We start from the raw sequence: 14,988 nt of genomic DNA, 5'->3' as shown, positions 1-14,988 counted from the left end.
TTTATCGGAGCAAGTGTCCTGTTCCCACTAGAGCGCGATATGATAAGAGACATACTGAACCCGAGTGACTTCATCTGTGTCGAAATAATGAGCGAGGAAGGACGACAGACTGGAGCCTGACGGATTAGCTCGACACAACAAAATTTAGCTACTTCACAGCAGGGGATCTCATTAGTTGGCGAACAAGGAAATACAGAGTCCACAAATAAGTCTTGGTCAGAAAGAGAAAGGGGGTAGGTGATACAAAGGAAGCTCGCTACATGAGTAATGCACTGGGATATATTTGGCAGGACGGAAATTCCGTGCCGTCATGGAAAGCTACAGCGGCTGCCAGTACATTCGCTAGCCTAGGTTCGGGCAGGTGGAGATTTAAATCACGTGACCGCTTGCCGGCCAATCGTAAAAATTTGATGGAAGACCCAGGGATACCATCTTAAGGAATGATGGATGAGATATTCTCGTAACTTCAAAATTAATCAGTAATAAATTATTGTGAGTACACGGAGCAATGTAATGAATTTCTTAGATGTCACGCATGGAAAAATAATCAATAATTATTGGCAAATTAAATAAATTGAAGGCTGGATTTCTTGGAAACCAGACAGCTTGAAACTCATTGGCTGGACAAAGACCACGTTGTAAGGGACGCTTCCGAAGGCGCGAAATATGAGGAGCTAAATCCACCCGTATCTCCTAAATCTGTGATCACCAGGAGTTCATATTTAATCCAGCAAATATACTAGCGGAGTGGATTAATTCGATGTAAGTTTTAACGTCCAATTCGGAGTGCAAGTACCGATATTAAAAATCCACCCCCTCCCTAAGGGGTATGACGTCAATGAATCCGCGGGAGAAAGCTTCATCCATATATACGGGACAAGGGATCCTCGCCAACACACTTGAACTGAATCTCTGGAGCTGAACTGTCGGTCGCAGCTAACTTAGAATTCTACGGGCATACAGTAACTCAACATTTAATGGCGCGAGCATCCGCCAGTGTTTGTAAAATGTGATCGCGCTCGAGCAACATGAACTGGAAATAGTTAACGTAGGACAGTGTTTGTCAGTTATAAATATCAGTGAAGTAAATTAATTGCACTGTAGGAGAGTAATATAAATTGTACCACAATAAGTACGTACATAACAGACTGTGTGACGAACAGTACTTTAAGGGAATAATAGCCTGTACTTTGCAATATCGAACCGCTATCATGAACACTTCAAGAGTGCCGTACGAAACGGGCGTATCGCGTCGGACGACATAAATCGCGACGGGCGTAAAATTTGACACCTCGTCGTACGTGTCCAGGTCCATTGTGCGGTAATTGGACGAATATTAAAATAGTGTAAATATTAAATTTTTGGGTCTAGGAGATTAATTTGTTGTATAAAAGTTAAAGTGTTCAGTGTTAACGTTGTCAATGGTGAAGTTTTTGTGATAATTAAGGTATTAGTGTAAAATGGTAATGTGCCAGGAAATCTTTTGTGGAACTACGCCATCAAGAATGGAGGAGTAAAATGCAGAGAGGGGCCGAAAGGAGCCTCTCATCTGCAAAGCTGTAATGGAATACCGATAACTAAGATGAGTACTAAACTGTAAATAATATTTGGGAAATGTTATCGTGATGGGAAAAATGGGAATAATTTGATTAGACTTGGTTACCTTCTGTAACAAGATGAGTCGCTTAATGACCACTTCCTAAATTTGTAGCACGGACAGTAGTAAATAATAACAATGTAAATAATCGGGTCTTTTATGTATTCAGTTTGTTGTAGATGTAAATTTTGTAGACATAGGGTAGTACGTTAAGTCATGCATGCATTCATATTTCTTTGTAGAATAATTTTCTTTCATTTGATTTTGGTTATGATAGTTAAATAAGACCCGATATGTGTTTTTCTGTTTTGTCATTTTAACGAGCTATGTAATGACACTGAAGGAAAATCCAGCTTCGCCATACCAGTTGTGTTTTGTTGTGATTAGTATGTTCATATTTTCAAAGTGAAGTTGTTCAAATTTGTGAGAAGCGATTATAATAATAATTTTCCAAGTAAATCGTATCTGGAGTTGATTAGTGCCAGAATGAATCGAAACTGTAAAAGGGGTTATGCGTTAAACATATTAAGAGTGGACTACCGTGTAACAGGCGAAAATTAATATTTTTTATTAATAATAATAATAAATAAAAATAAAACTACTTTTTAGAAGAATTTTATTTATATAATTTGGAAATAATAATCATTAATGTGATATTGGAAATTTTTAGTGATCAATGCGTAATAATAAAATTTTCAGTGATCAGGTGTTGAGTTTGTCGGAAATCATTTAATGACGGGATGTCGTTTTTAATTCAGAATTAAAGTGTGTGGTAATTTAACTTGATAAATTAATAATATTGAAATTTAAGATCGGTGCTAATAATCCGTACATGTTAATGAACGTGTGGTTTAAATTACGGTCCAATATTTTTTTACGTATAAATGTCGTGTCTTAAAGTTGCAATTCATTAGCCGGAACACGTAGGACTAATATTACGAAACCATGATTGTCAAATTTTGGTAAATCTAATTTCAAGATGTTTCGATTATTTGTGGAGAACGAACTAAGGCGTAGATCGAAATGAGATAGAAAATGTTAAAGAATCTGCAGTCAGATAATAAAAGGTCGTATGATGTCAGAAGTAAATAAATAAGTCAGTTGATAATTCTGTGAGAAATAAATGAATCAAGGAATATTGAGATAGAAAGGGAAATAAATTCCGTACGAGAGACACTTAGGATATTGAAATGAGTGTAAAATGTACGGGCAGTGTCACAGAGAAATACTGAGTTACGTAGCGGGTAGAATTCGAACCCGTGACAGCATGTACGAAATAAATAGACTGCACAGCTATTCGTCGAGATACTACGGATCTAAGGATAATGAGAGTTCCGAGTCCACATAAATGATCGTATATTGTAATCATTGTAATGACGAGCGATGACAATCATAATGTCGTGATAATAATAATAATAATATTGCAGATAAAGGATTGGACCGCTTTAATTAATTGAGCGTTGATAAAGATGTTAAACGGGAATCTAAATGAGAATATGCAACCGATAATAATAATAATAATAATAATAATAATAATAATAATAATAATAATAATAATGTAAGGACGATGTTAAATCATCGCGGTCAGCTTAATAATAATAGTCATAATTATAACAGTAATGCCGCCGTTAGTTGATCAGTGAAATAATTATAATTGCGACCGATATCTTAATATATTTGGCGGAAGTGACCGGTTCATAAATAATAATAACCTCTTGAGTGACGTGAATAATAATAATAAAATCTGGAGTCACCTATTTAATAATAATAATAATAACCACAAGAGGGATATAATAATAACATTAATAACCATTTGTGTTTGCATCCCGCATAATAATGACGATATTAATCAAACGTGACAGTGCCAGGAACCGTTGAGTATAATAATAATAATAATAATAATAATAATAATAATAATAATAATAATAATAATAATAATAATTTCGAGGATGATAATTTCATAAATATTCTGACGATAGTGGATTAAATTAATTGGTGACAACATCCCTCTACTCCTATGTTTGAAAAATAAGAGTGATAAATATTAGTCATTTTTGACCTCGTTATCGTACGATTTCCGCACGGGACGAGTTACAGTAACACTTGGTGTGTTTGTTTACTTCGTCCGCGATGCGAGGGGAGGTCATTGCCACGGTATTTCCAACCGCTTCTCGTTATCTCATCTGTGGCAGTAGTCTACTGAGGCTACTTTGTAACATTTCAGATCATGTGTAAATAAAATATAAATGCTAATTCAGTGGTATGGCATCAGCTGGACATCGTAAGATAGGAACTGTCCGTGCAATCCATTTTTCGTAATTCACGAGAAACATTACCCAGTCCGAGTACCGGTCTCGGAAAAATGTATATAGCCGGGGTACATCATCTTAGTTAAATCGGGAAGCCGACCGTAACATGGGTTATGCTCGGGCTCCCGATAGAAGGAAGCTATATCCTTGAACAACGGTTCGATTCAAATGGAATCGATCCGTAAATTATACCTCAAAATGTCATTTTATTTCAGAAGCAACCCAGCACGATATTGATACCACTTGCGGTATAGCAAGTGATTTGTTTATGTAACATGTGTGGAAAATTTAAATATCGTTGCCAAATGTATCAAAGTTTCGTACGTCGGATGGCGTAATAAACTGCTCTTTCTGGCAATTATTTCAAAGGAAACCATTCTCATAATCTTTTTATTGTAGTTAGTCGATGCCCTTTTTAAAGTTAACAGTCACTTCCTAGTCCTATCATGGAGTCCTTAAATTCAAGTTTACAATCGAGTTTTCCCCATTTTAGTTTTAAATTGCTCCGTTCATTCCCGTGTTCTATTTGATGCCGCTATAGTTATATTTGATGACTTAAATAATGAACCGACACCCCTGAGATAAATGCTAGTCTGGGACTCGGGAGGTGGACGGGTGCAATACGAGGAAAATATTCTTTTGGGCTCGTCAAGTGAAGACTAATGGTGTGGCGTAAAAGACAGAAGAAACCGATCTACTGGTGGTTATATTCACAATGACGAAGTCGAATCCACTTGCTCTGTCCCACACTCAGGAAGTGCAGAAACTGAGCAAATGTTGAATCCTAGTATCACCCTTCACCGGGCGAGTTGGCCGTGCGCGTAGAGGCGCGCGGCTGTGAGCTTGCATCCGGGAGATAGTAGGTTCGAATCCCACTATCGGCAGCCCTGAAAATGGTTTTCCGTGGTTTCCCATTTTCACACCAGGCAAATGCTGGGGCTGTACCTTAATTAAGGCCACGGCCGCTTCCTTCCAACTCCTAGGCCTTTCCTATCCCATCGTCGCCATAAGACCTATCTGTGTCGGCGCGACGTAAAGCCCCTAGCAAAAAAAAAAAAAAAGTATCACCCTTCAATCTTGAATTAAGTGAAATAAATGTTAAAAAGTAAATTAGGTAGGCCACTTTGCGTACAGATGCCTTAATTTAATGTTTAATACGTCAGTTCATTACTATGAAGGATGCTTAGCAATAGTGGTGGTAATAATAATTATAAACACTCTGTAGATGGTTGCACTGTACCGCTTATATTCCAAAACGGACAACAACCCCTTCCTTTTCCTACCATTGGAATGTCTAGTAATGAGCGACACAATACGGAAGTGAAACCCTACAACCTGTTTTCCAGTCATTGGACGGGGCAGGGATGTAATGAATGAATCATTTTGTACGATGGAGTCGCCACTCCCAAAGTGATTTATGAATGAGAGAGATGCTATGAAATGAGAATGGAGAATGTTGCTGGAATGAAAGATGACAGGGAAAACCGGAGAAAAACCTGCCCCGATTCCGCTTTGCCCAGCACAAATCTCGCATGGAGTGACCGGGATTTGAACCATGGTATCAAGCGGTGGGAGGCCGACGCGCTGCCGTCTGAGCCACAGAGGCACAATACGGAAGTACCTTTCCATTAAATTAAAATTCTAGCTAAAATAGCTACAGCATATTTACTTCTCTACCAGAAACCAGTTTCTCCTCTGACTTGCAAGTTCCCATTTTGAATCTGCTGTGCGCGTAACTTTAACTGCGTAATGCCGAAAGTGAAATAAAACTGACGGAGCCGGGCTGAGTGACTCAGACGGTTGAGGCGCTGGCCTTCTGAACCCAACTTGCCAGGTTCGATCCTGGCTCAGTCCGGTTGGTATTTGAAGGTGCTCAAGTACGTCAGCCTCGTGTCGATAGATTTACTGGCACGTAAAAGAACTCCCGCGGGACTAAATTCCGGCACCTCGGCGTCTCCGAAGACCTTAAAATAGTAGTTAGTGGGACGTAAAGCAATTATTATTATTATTATTATTATTATTATTATTATTATTATTATTATTATTATTATTATTATTATTATTATTATTATTATTATAAAAACTGACGGACAAAACTGAAAAATAAGTTGGACATAGTGCAGCCCACCTCGTGATCATGATTGTAACGCTTCTAGTCTATATGGTCTGACAGCGAGGTTAGCCGGTTCGAGTCCCGTTAGTCGAAGAATATTGGGCGGCAGGGTAGGAGAGGTGCTGGTATACAATTCCTTATCACTAGATTGCGTGGCAAAAGCCTGAATTCAGTCCCAAACCTCTCCGCAGGACTCATTACGGGGTGAGGGTTTGATGGTGATTCGTCCGTCTGATGGAAATGTTCAGCCTTGAGCAGAGCTATCTGACGGGAGTAGACTATGTACCAGGAAGGCATATCTCTAACTCCTGATTTTGGCGTCATGAAGGGTATCCGGTCGTAAAAACTCTTATCAGACCGTTTTTTTATAAATTAAATTTAACAATAAGATCATTTGATCTTATTTAACATCTTAATGACTATTTTTATATGTTAGTACTGCAGTTCCAAAGGTACCACTAATATACTGATACTCTGAGCTCTGTCTTGAAGAGAACAGCTCTGTTTTGAACTTAAGACTTTCAACAGACGAAGTGGGTTTATATTATCGCCGAGGAAGAGAATGTTTGTTTGTGCGATGTTTTTAGTGAATAAATAAGATGTATTAACATAAAGTGTAATGGCAAGGCGAATCTTCCCAGCATCCTAGTTTAAATAGCTTTTTAAATGAGATTAAAAAGTCAGTACAGGAGTAAACAGCACATATTTACACACACTATTTTGTTACATACATTTTCGGATGACCCGCAGCTGCAAGCCGTATTTATGTCAAACCACTGCACTGAAGATATGTTGATGGGAAATAACAACAGAGCTGGAACTGAATTATCAGTTTATCTCATTCCAAATCTAAAATATCGCTCTTTTCAGTATTTTAAGTTAATTTTGAGGGAAAGCCGTACAAATTGGCCAGGAGAAATGTGCTTGTCATCTAATCTGAGTGAACTACGGGAACAGTGGCGAATAAAAATACTGTAAATAATTTGTGAATGGACACATTCAAATACAGTATGTGTTGGTTTCTGTATAATTTTCATTAAATGTGGTAGGTTCTTATTTTATTAGTGATAGCATTTTATGTGACTTAAATAAAGCTGTATAAGAACCTATATTAGACACCTAAAATGCCAGTTTTTAGAGCCTAACATTCTGCTGTCTCTTGATAACTCACAGATCTTTTCTTAACACCCAAGAACTCAGATTCATCGGTACTCCCATAACTTTTACAAGGTGATGGTACATTACTTCGGTTCCCGTAAATATTCTATTAACAAGAATTTGGATTTTCTCTTATGTATTGGTTTAGATTTTGTCCTAAAAATGAACCCTTCCTTTCCTTCCTTTCTTTTTTTCTTTCTTAATCCGTTTACCCTCCAGGGTTGGTTTCTCCCTCGAACTCAGCGAGGGATTCCACCTCTACCTCCTCAAGGACAGTGTCCTGCAGCGTGGAGGAGGACCAGTACCTCGCCCAGGCGGCCTCACTTACTATGCTGAATAGGTGCCTTGTGGAGGGGGGGGGGCACATCAGAAGGGATAGACAAGGAAGAGGGAAGGAAGTGTCCGCTTAAGTTAGGTACCATCCCGGCATTTGCCTGGAGGAGAAGTGGGAAACTACGCAAAACCACTTCGAGGATGGCCGAGGTGGGGAATCGAATCCCGCTCGCCCTTCTACTCAGTTGATGTCTCGAGGTTGAGTGGACCCCGTTCCAGCCCTCACACAAATTTTCAAATTTCGTGGCGGAGCAGGGAATTGAATCCGTCACATTAACCCCTACACCACAGGTGGACTTGAAGCCGTCCTATTGGCTGATAAAATAATGAGAACAATGGAAGTACAGTCGAGTCCCGTTTAACGGACCTTCGCTAATCCGACATTCCATTTGATCAAACAAGTTACAAATCGAGGAACATTTTGTTAAGTGAGGAGCCAGAGAAAAATTCTGACAGTATAATTAGCACGGAAAACAGGAATTATAATACTGCCTTTGAAGTATAGTGTTCTGTATTTCGTATGATAAGTCTTCGATGATCCATTTTTGTAGGTGTATTATTATTATTATTATTATTATTATTATTATTATTATTATTATTATTATTATTATTATTAGGACATAAATGTGACATTTATTAGTATTATGAAAATTATTCTGGTTAGCCTTCGCTGAAACAAAAACCTGGATGTGCAGATACGAATGATGAATTCCTTGGTGAGTAGTGTTTGACCTTTATTACCAGTTTGAAGCGGCTCTTGAAGACATTGTCGGCATTGTTAGTAGTTGTGGAAGGTGGTGCAAAAAATATAAATAATGAAAGGTTTAAAGCCCTTACAGCAGCATCGAATACGTGGAACAAGGAGGGAAAAAAAACACGACTTATGTGTCACTCTTCTACAACAAAGAACACATGACATGACGGCAAGCAAACGTCCATTACGATCTTTCTAAAACAAATTTACGTTTGTATCAATATGCTCAAATGTTTAATTGTATTATACAGTAATGTAAATATCAACTGCATCAATAATTAGATAGCCGGGCTGAGTGGCTCAGACAGTGGAGGCGCTGGCCTTCTGACCCCAACTTGGCAGGGTCTATCCTGGCTCAGTCCGGTGGTATTTGAAAGTGCTCAAATACGTCAGCCTCGCGTCGGTAGACTTAGGCTACTGGCACGTAAATCAACTCCTGCGGGACTGAATTCCGGCATGTCGGATTCTCCGAAAATCGTATAAGTAGTTAGAGGGACGTAAAGCCAACAACATATCTGTAGCGCAAAACTGTTAAGTCACAGTTATTTGAATAATTATGTTCCATTAACGAACAAAAAAAAAAAAAAAAAAAAAAAAAAAAAAGACTGTTCAAAGGAGCCTAATAATTTAGGTTATTGGCTCTATCAATTATATATATGTGTTGTATGTACCACCCTTGTGCCGTATCTCTATGGGGTCCAGCATGAAGTGATATGAATCTTCGTAGCGACTCTTTACGACCGGATGGCTTTCCTGACGTCAACCTCATCCGATGAGTTAATCAGGTGAAATGAATGACGTAATATATTATAGCAGGAAGGGAGATGATACCGGTGCCGGCACATAGCATACTCCTATCGAATATCACCAAGATGAGTGCTTAAGGCTTATCGTCGCCATCCGACAGATAAATCACCATCAACAGCATCAAATGGCCTGTAGTGTATAAATAGTGCTGAGGGATTTGGAAGTGAATCTATACTTCAGGCATACAATCTACTGAGCAGACATTTGTACCTCCAGCCTCTTACCTTGCCGACCACCATTCCGATGGTATTGTTTTCCACCATCGGGACTCGAACCGAATAACCACGGTGTCAGATCATATGGACGCGACGCCTTAATGACCATCGACACCAGGCGGTCGGCCTTATCCATTAATGATTGAGAATCGTACATAAGCCTGGTAATCAATTTGGAATTGAGATTCATGACAACACAATAAAACTCTGACAATCTGGAGAAGATAATTATGATAATCTTGCTAATCTCACTCTGACTGTGTCTGTCTGAATGGCGAAAAGTCTTGGATGAATTGTATCCAGAGGAAAGTGTCAGGTATTTGTGTGATCAACTTAACATACAAAATTCAAGTACAATGTGTATAGCTTGTTTGCAGAATGAAAATCTACAGCCTCTTACCACTTTCGACAGAGTTAGAAATGGAATGAATGAAGCCCCTTCTAGCGGCGAGGATAGGAACTGTGCCGGCTGCCGAAGCCTGTTGCACTCCTCTGGGGCAATGATTACTGTAATGACAGGTGAAATCATATTGATGATACTGAAGAGTGTACTCTGAGAACCCGGAGAAAAACCTGTCCCGCCTCCCATTTGCCCAGCACAAATCACACACAGAGTGACTGGGATTTGTACCACGGAGGCCGGCGCGGTGCAGTCTGAGCCACGGAGGCTTTGTTGACTGAACAAGGAAGATAAAAATGAAGGGAAAAAATCAGATCTTGCCTTTTGTCAGTAGTAGAAACTGAACACTTGCAGTATCCACAGCAGAGTGTGAACGAGCCTTCAGCGCAACGCATGAAATAGTGAAGTGAAATATGCACCAGACTATGTGTTTTTTTTTTTTTGCTATACGTCGCACCGGCACAGATAGGTCTTATGGCGACGATGGAACAGGAAAGGCCTAGGAGTGGGAAGGAAGCGGCCGTGGCCTTAATAAGATAATGACGATCTATACAAAGGATATAGGGCGTAAGAAACACAACATAAAGATGATGGATAAGAAAATAAATTTATGGAAAGCCGTGACAGAAGAATTCAATGCTTCGAGTGAGGGAAAACGCAGTGAAGAGGAAGTTAAGATTCTGTGGAAGGACTTGAAAGCGAAGGCGGAAGCAAAGCAGAAAGTCATGGACACGCGGGAAAAATTAAAACTCATGGTGGTTTCTTCATATAGATCGCCTACACCCACAGCAAAACGTTCCCATTTTCACACCAGGCAAATGCTGGGTCTGTACCTTAAGGCAACGGCCGCTTCCCATTCCTAGGCCTTTCCTACCCTATCTTCGGCATAAGACCTATCTGTGTGAGTGCGACGTTAAGCAAATTGAAATAAAAAAGATAAATACATCTTCCGATTTCTGAAAAGTTCACCGTTGTCACTGGGAGGGCAAAAAAATTGCACCCACGATGTGTGGAGATCTGCCAACGTGAAGAATATTCTTTTATTTTCCGAACAATCATCATCATTTGCAGGCGTACCTCCCTCTTAGCCTCAACTAGTGCTTTAACCACGCGATGAAAGATACGGCCACAGTTGTGCGGCAAACGTTAATTAGATCACCGGCAACTGTACTGAAATGTTCCGGTACGAAACACTCGTAGGGACACAACTGTAATTTGAGAGCTGTAAGTGATCTCCAAGTAGATTTAGAAGGAAAGTAAAGGATTCCTTCCTAAGACCAAAAACGTTCCTGAAACTCTCCGTGTGCTCTCGCCTTTCAAGCACTGTACGCACTATTACATTTCCAGTCGTTTTCTGCGTCGAGATCGTTGATATAATCTAAGTAATCCATAATCTCATATACGGCACGATATTAGTGACCAAGTCTAAACCTAGCTGACTCCATGCACGACGTGAGAGTAAATTCTAACCTATATTCGTGCGTTATTTACTTCTTCAGTAATATACTACAAGATGGTGCTCTCCAACATGTTACTCTTGTAGTAATTTAGTCCAGGAGTATCTGAAAGGACTAAAATACTTCGGAAGTCATTTACCCTCGTATGGAAGTCGTCGAATGGTGACTTAAGAGTACTTTACTACTGAAGTAGAACTTACTCTTGGTTGTGTACGCCACCCTAGGTGTTTGTGTGTCTTACCGGACGCACACTCTAGCAGTGTTATCCACTGCCATATGAGGAGTGCCTGTTAGCCACTTTTAAAAATCGTCCACTTGTTTTAGAGTAGTTCAATGCTATAGAATGCCATGAGGAATCCCGACCAGAAATATGCAATTCTATAAAAGAAATAACATACCAGATCACGGGTTTGTTCTATGTGCCTTTTTATTATACGTTTCTTGCATTTTTCCCTTACGGTGGAATTAGCTTCTTTAGAATAGACACTCCCAAAATGTGCCTGGTTGTCATTTAGATCTACGAGACGTTCAGAAAACGACTCCACCTCCCGGAAAATAAAACTCATCACATAACCTCTCCCCGGTTAATGCAAGTGGAAAATGCCGAAACGTTCGGTGCGTAATGGTAGTTCATATTTTCGAAGTAAAGCTCTGCTAACATCGCACGGTAAATAGCATGACATCACATGGCTTCACTGGACTGGGGAGGGGTAAAATGACCCTGAATACGAAGACGTAGATCCCGGTCGGAGATGGTCCCATTTGAAGGTGTTTATATGCCAATACTCTGGCTTGTGGCCAGGTAATGCTAACTAATTTCTTAGTAGTAGTACAATAATGAACACCTCCCGCATGATATGTAACGCTCCATTTTCTTTTACACTTATGTTAGAAGTCCGATTTTTAGGTGCTAATATATTTATTTAAAGTGCCTAAAATGGCTATCAAATGTAAAAAGGTTAAGTATATTTTAGTCGGCTTCAAGTGTACGTAATTTAATAGGCATTTATCAATTAAAACACAGTGTTTATTTTGCTAAAATGAAAACTATTTAGGGGTGAAAATAAAACAAATATTCACCTCTTTGCTACAAACGTCACAGAATATCATTTTACTATTCGATGTGAAGTGGGGGAAAATTTGGAGTTGATTAGTTAATTGGTTCCAAAGTTATTGATTTTATTTTATATGTTGCATGGAAAATGTTCCTTACGGCAAAATGTTCATATTTTTTAGGTTATAAAATGGCAGACTAGTCAAAAATACCGGTATATTTAAGACTAATGACGGGTTTTGTACCAAACCAAACAAAACCCCATGGCACTGCAGCCCTTGAAGGGAGGGCCTTGGCCTACCAAGCGACCACTGCTCAGCCCGAAGGCCTGCTGATTGCGAGGTGTCGTATAGTCAGCACGACGAATCCTCTCGGCCGTTATTCTTGGCTTTCTAGACCGGGGCCGCTATGTCACCGTCAGATAGCTCCTCAATTCTAATCACGTAGGCTGAGTTGACTTCGAACCAGCCGTCAGGTCCAGGTAAAAGTCCCTGACCTGGTCGGGAATCGAACCCGGGGCCTCCGGGTAAGAGGCAGGCACGCTACCCTTACACCACGGCGCCGGCTTCTGTAGTCAGATATAAACTATTGGAGATATAATAATTTTTAATTTCTCATTATTCATTCAACAAGCAGAAATCTAGTTTCGTGCTATTTCAGGAGTAAAAATATGAAGGTGATATTCAACTGATAAAATCCAGAACTACATATTCAGACATTCTCTGAACATTTCAGGTGAATCCGAAAAGAACTCTGTCGCAAGGGGCAAAGAGCTGAAAAATGTTTTAAAAAACACTTCCTCTGAAACTGCCCTGAACTGTAAATGTCTTTCTCCTCTTATGCATTGTTAAATATATTGCAGCGGTATTATTGAAATGGTAGTGCTATTCTTGTCTGACAAAGGGGCGTGCGCTTGCGCTGAGCCGCTACCCTTTAAATCCAGCATTAAAAATCGTGTTAGGGAAAAACTAATAACGGAATTTGAAAGAGGAGAAATTGGGCGATTTTTAAAATTAAAATTGAAAATTCCAAAAAAATGGAAACATTTCAGTCGTGACTCCCTTTAAAAGAGGACTTGGAAGCAGACACTTAGTTTTCACTCGTGACACAGACTGCGGGCGTGTATTGCTGAACTTAAGGATTTATGGGTAGTATGGTTAGCAGATTCCCCATTTAAAGACTTTGAGAAGTATTTAAAAAAATATATTGTTCATGATACGAGTCGGCAAAATATTGTAGTTTCTCGGAATAAATTAAAGGCTTTTAAAATCGATTTAGGGATAAACATTGCGAATATGGTCACATATAGGTTCTAATGACAATTTAGGAATGTTTATGCACCGAAGGAGCACCGTTTTTGAGCTCGTAAATACATGAAATTTGTAAATACTTCATCTCCTCGGGAACAAAATAGGTCTTTGCCTAAAATCCTAAGTTTATTTATTACAAATTGCTTTAGGTCGCACAGACAGAGATAGCTCGTATGGTGACAATGGGATACGAAAGGGCTAGGGACGGAAGGAAGCGACTCTGGCTTTAACTGATGTTTCAATAGATAAAGAGGAGCTTACCTTTTCGGCCCTGTGGCACGGAGTAAGTTAGCTCGTTGAACTCGATGTTGACGGGCGGCAACTCCGGGAGGTAGGTTAGCGCACTTCGTGTACGGTCCCGATCCCGCTCACACTCCGCCATGTTGCACTGTCAAGGCTCAACTGGCAGCCGCCTAGTCGGACCTCTCGGGCCCCCTCTACCAGCACGTGTCTGCCAACTTTCTCATCACATGACAGCTGAGGCTGTGATCGACGTCCCCCATTCGACTACTGCCCAGCGCACTTCAGTTCCTATGTTGATTAACAATCCAACAACACCATCGACTTCCTAGTTTCACTTCGCGTTCGATCATGCACGTTTAGAATTCGTAAGTGAGAGGAATGCTACGGCGAACCTCCGTGGCTCGGGCTGCAGGGTGTCGGCCTCTCACCACGGGGTTCCATGGTTCAAATCCCCGTCACGTGAGATTTGTGCTAAACAAAGCGGAGACGTGATAGTTTTTTTTGTCCGGGTACTCCGGTTTTCCCCAGTATCGGCGACTGGGAATGTGCAGACAACAAAAACTACCCGGGTTTGCGGTATATAGCGGGGAGGGGGGTATATACATACATTACATACATTATCATTATAGACTGTTATGCCTTTCAGCGTTCAGTCTGCAAGCCTCTGAGAATTTTACTAAAAGTCGCCACAATCCTCGATTTGCAACTAGTGTTGTGGCCTCATTTAGTTCTATACCTCTTATCTTTAAATCGTTAGAAACCGAGTCTAACCATCTTCGTCTTGGTCTCCCTGTACTTCTCTTACCCTCCATAACAGAGTCCATTATTCTCCTAGGTAACCTATCGTCCTCCATTCGCCTCGCATGACCCCACCACCGAAGCCGGTTTATGCGTACAGCTTCATCCATCGAGTTCATTCCTAAATTAGCCTATATTAAAAAAAAAGACTGAAGACAGCGAATTTCGACAGAGGTGAAGGTTGACAGTTTACCAATCTAAGTGCGGTAATATTAGTATTTTGAGTCAATATTATACAATAAAACTGTCATCAAAGGAACAATATTACGCATGTATTACATAGAAGTATTATACAATTAAAAATTATTTATAGTATTTGACTACACACTAAGCAACTAAGACAGTAAAGAGACTGCCAGAGTGACAACTGCGTGCGCCAAGCGAGTGAATCAAACCTTACTCCTGCTACCCTTCCCCACAGCATATACAAAGTGTCCACT

General features: G+C 40.0%; 1 protein-coding gene across 2 annotated transcripts in view; it reads right to left on the bottom strand.

Annotated features, from left to right (window-relative positions):
• LOC136881058 (ATP-binding cassette sub-family G member 4) overlaps positions 1–13,895 on the bottom strand; it is a 244,515-nt gene extending 230,620 nt beyond the window's left edge. Inside the window, exon 1 of one of the 2 annotated variants that reach the window (XM_067153663.2) lies at positions 13,769–13,895. In XM_067153663.2, the coding sequence (XP_067009764.2) occupies positions 13,769–13,889 (121 nt within the window). In that variant the 5' untranslated portion in view covers positions 13,890–13,895. The remainder of the gene's footprint in view (positions 1–13,768) is intronic. The other variant, XM_068229248.1, reaches the window with a different exon arrangement.
• Positions 13,896–14,988: the final 1,093 nt, after the last annotated feature.

This window comes from Anabrus simplex, chromosome 9, assembly GCF_040414725.1.
Source record: "Anabrus simplex isolate iqAnaSimp1 chromosome 9, ASM4041472v1, whole genome shotgun sequence".
Taxonomy (NCBI): domain Eukaryota; kingdom Metazoa; phylum Arthropoda; class Insecta; order Orthoptera; family Tettigoniidae; genus Anabrus; species Anabrus simplex.
Note: the sequence above shows the minus strand (reverse complement) of the source record. Positions and strands in the feature narration are given on the sequence as shown.